The sequence below is a fragment of the Eimeria mitis genome, genomic scaffold (assembly GCF_000499745.2).
Source record: "Eimeria mitis Houghton genomic scaffold, Emh_scaff312, whole genome shotgun sequence".
In the NCBI taxonomy this organism is placed as follows: Eukaryota; Apicomplexa; class Conoidasida; order Eucoccidiorida; family Eimeriidae; genus Eimeria; species Eimeria mitis.
Window position 1 is genome coordinate 7,708 of NW_013571464.1, and position 899 is coordinate 8,606.

The 899-nt window shown below is 54.2% G+C and overlaps 1 protein-coding gene across 1 annotated transcript in view; it reads right to left on the reverse strand.

Moving 5' to 3' along the window:
* EMH_0007500 (uncharacterized protein) overlaps positions 1-899 on the reverse strand; it is a gene marked incomplete at both ends in the record, with an annotated part of 1,873 nt that overhangs the window by 119 nt on the left and 855 nt on the right. Inside the window, 2 exons of the mRNA XM_013498026.1 lie at positions 1-333; positions 605-674. Of these exons, the coding sequence (XP_013353480.1) occupies positions 1-333; positions 605-674 (403 nt within the window). The remainder of the gene's footprint in view (positions 334-604; positions 675-899) is intronic.

Sequence of the window (899 nt, forward strand, 5' to 3'; positions counted from 1 at the left end):
CGGGCCCCACAGGGGCCCCCATAGGGGCCCCCACAGGGGCCCCCACAGGGGCCCCCACAGGGGCCCCCATAGGGGCCCCCATAGTGCCCATACCCACAGGGGCCCCCACAGGGGCCCCCACAGGGGGCGGCACCGCAGGGGGCCCCACTGCAGGGGCCCCCACAGCGGGGGCCCCCCCAACAGGGGGCCCCACAGGAGGGGGCCCTAGAGGGGCCCCCCTTGTAGGCTGAATGGAAAGAGACAGCGATGTGTTGATTAGGTTTTGGTTGAGGTTAGCTAGGAGACGTTTTGCTGCTGACTGCAGCAGCAGCTTTTCTTCGTGGTGGAAGCAGTCTGAGGAGACAGACGCACACACAAAAAAAAAGAAAAAAAGTTTATATTTTTTATTTTGTTCGATAGTTTTATTTATTTATTTATTTTATTTTAATTGCTTTGTTTATTTATTTATTTTATTTGTTTAGGGTTAAGGGAAACACAAATTCACAGCTAGCAATACTGCAGCAACCAAACAGAAACAGATGCTGAGGTGTACATACACCTCAGGTGTACATACACCTCAGAAGCGCATGCAGCTGAGGTGTACATACACCTGAAATTTCCTTACCCCTTAAATTGCATGCACGCCGCATCACCGAGGCTAACCAACGACTACCCAGACCGCCAGAACGCAGCGCCTGAAGCAGCAGCAACAGCAGCAGCAGCAGCAGCAGCAACAGCAACAGCAACAGCAGCAGCAGCAGCAGCAGCGCAGAGCGAAGCATAGGCAATGGGGGTTCGGTAATACACGTTTATGCAGCAGAAAGATGAGCAGCAGCAGTACAAGCAGCAGCATCAGCAGCAACAGCAGCAGCAACAGCAGCAGCAGCAACAGCAGCAGCAGCAAACTACCGCTGCCCTGT